The 2,692-nt window shown below is 38.2% G+C and overlaps 1 protein-coding gene across 6 annotated transcripts in view; it reads right to left on the reverse strand.

Moving 5' to 3' along the window:
- Positions 1–1,067: 1,067 nt before the first annotated feature.
- The window catches only part of LOC120560419 (extracellular serine/threonine protein kinase FAM20C-like), a 37,830-nt gene continuing 36,205 nt past the window's right edge, over positions 1,068–2,692 (reverse strand). For 5 of the 6 annotated variants that reach the window (XM_039802943.1, XM_039802924.1, XM_039802933.1 and 2 more), the window contains exons 9-11: positions 2,605–2,686; positions 2,429–2,488; positions 1,068–2,215 (exon numbers count right to left, since the gene is read on the reverse strand). In XM_039802943.1, coding sequence (XP_039658877.1) covers positions 1,972–2,215; positions 2,429–2,488; positions 2,605–2,686 — 386 coding nt within the window. In that variant the 3' untranslated portion in view covers positions 1,068–1,971. Of the gene's footprint in view, positions 2,216–2,428; positions 2,489–2,591; positions 2,687–2,692 lie in introns of all 6 variants that reach the window. The other variant, XR_005639486.1, reaches the window with a different exon arrangement.

Raw genomic sequence — 2,692 nt, forward strand, 5'->3', positions numbered from 1 at the left:
AAAGTCACTTTCACTGCAGTCCCACTGTTCCTGCTGCTGTTCCAAAGACTGATAACACCTGTCTTATAGAATGATAACGCCCTCTCCACCTTTGTCTCTCATCCGTTAATAAGCTCTTTTACCCACTCGTCAGCGGTAGTTTTCGTGGAAAGAACGGGCAAGCGAGCGAGGGGAAGAGAAAAGGGAGTAGGTGCCATCAATCTAGCCAGGCCAGGTAAATTATTGATTGAAGCCCTGAAAGGAAAGGAGGACTGCCAGCTGCCCAATTAGCTGTGACGTGAACTCACACCTAAGGGAGGACCTCAACTCTGGTGAAACAAACTAAAGTTACTGCCTTAAAAAAAGGTTCATATTAAGTACTCATATTACAGTTAGATACAAAAACACTACAAGTAATTAAAACGCTATGAGGAAATATCTCTAAAGTCATCTACTTCATAAGACTCACATATCAAATATCTATGAGCTGTATAATGTACTCCTATCACACAACAAGTACATCAAAATAATATAAGGATCACCCTTTTCTGTCCATCAACAGACCAACATATTGAATCAAGATGAAAGCTACGATCTCTAACTCTAGATGTCAGTCATGAAGAGCAGAGGCAAGTTGAAGACTAGAAACCATTCACATGTGCATTAAAGAATCAGAAGAATTCAAAATTTAAAGGGGGCTTCTGATGTTTTGTACTTTATACTGCAGTCGAACCACACTATGTCCACTCCACTAGGAGCTCTTTTCATTATTCTTCCCCACACATTTTAATGGACATTTCAAAACCTTTCCATGACTTTTCAAAGACACATAATAAAATGTCCATGACCACTCAACTCACAACGTATAACGCAAACAGAACTGTATAGTATACTTTACTCCAACTTACTAAATCATTTCAATAATAACAATTATGCTGGTGCTGCTAGAATCCGAGGGCTTTCACATTTATAAATCCTTAAAAATGTTCTTTGTTTTTTCTTATTTTAGTGTAAACAAACCACAGTGATTCATTGCATTACCCATTTTCAATGTGCATTCATCAGTCAGTTTGTGTTTTAGTTCACTTTTTATTATTTAATACATTTGTTGCAACTTTACACTTCATACTGTCAGTGTCTGTAATTATTTAAATTTTCAAAGGACCGAGGGAATATGTAAGGGTAATACCAAGGTATGCTGTAATAGTGTATTGTATTATAGTACTGTTTTTGCATTGGAAAAAAAAAAATACTAAATAGCATAATGGGCCAAAATGTATATTAAACAGAAAACAAAATCTCATTTGAATCAGATCAGTCCAGGTCAAGACAAGACAGTAAAAGTAGTGATATTATTTTCACAGAATGCAAAAAGAGACTAAGAGAATGTAAAGTCAAATTGTTCGTCACCAGTCAAATTAACCTGAATCTCAAACATGTAGTCTATCTCCTTTACTACACACACATTTTAACCCTAGCACACCAATTTTGTTGTCATCACATTGGAATGCACCAATGTTTCAAGTAAATGACAAAAGACTTGACAAAATGTAACTTTTTTGTATTTCAAAATAGAATTTCCAATACTTAAAACTTGTACTTGTACGACACTACTTCCAATACTTCTTAGGAAGTATTGGAAGTAGTGTCGTACAAGTACAAGTTTTAAAACTGCGTTAAATATATGACCAACTATCCATTCCATTGTTGCATACCATCATATGTATAAACGTTATAAACTCTTTCAACTCTTACAATTTTCAAAACATCATGAATTTTTGGATGCTGAAATTCTATTACATTAGCGGCTCGAATGAATTGTCCCATTAAACAACCTGTTCTACTTTAACTTGGAATATGTCCTTGTGACTTTAACTACATCAGTGCTAACACCATTTTGCATGTGCTAGTGTGAAATGTAATCATGTACATATAACATATGGGAGGTACAGACAGACTGTCCTACCCAGCAGGTGTGACCATGTCTTTCAATTAGGCAATGTCATCATAGAGGACCCCACCATCACCACCATCTTCACTCTGTCTCTTTTGGCAACGACTTACAGTCTCCAGCACAGTTTTCAAGCGCCGATCGAGAGCAGCGAGGTGAGGCTCCGACAGCAGTGGAGCTACACTGTGAAGGGGATCATGGGAGAGCGAGGCCCTCATGACATCACTGAGACGATACTGTGACAGAGACAGAAGACGCAGGCGTAGCCAGGTGGAGCGACGGATTCTATAGAAAGAGAAATGATAGAGAGGTGTTAGAGAGCAAGGACAGGATGGGGTGATAAGGGAAGGAAGAAATATGTGAGAAGATAAGAAAATAGGAGGAAAATGGTGGGCACAGCGGAAATCGTATTAACCTTAACTGTGCTAAAATTAAGTACTATTCCAACTGACTGAGGACAAAACATTAAATATCTGCACAGTACATTCTTGTTTGTACCTGCAACACTGTTCTAGAGGAGCTAGGATAGAGGGCTCATCTTTGGAGTGACGCCCAAATCTGCAATAAGAACAGACCCAGAGTCGGTTAGGCCACATCACAATTACAACCCCAGCAACCACTACGAAAAAGTATATTTACATAGACACACAAACTAACACACCAGAGATACTCACGCCCTCCCGTTGTCAAGGTGTACTAGGAAAGTACTGTTGCCAAACTTCTCAAAAGTTTCATAATGGTGCCTGTCCATGTTACCTAGAC

This window comes from Perca fluviatilis, chromosome 1 (assembly GCF_010015445.1).
Source record: "Perca fluviatilis chromosome 1, GENO_Pfluv_1.0, whole genome shotgun sequence".
Taxonomy (NCBI): Eukaryota; Metazoa; Chordata; class Actinopteri; order Perciformes; family Percidae; genus Perca; species Perca fluviatilis.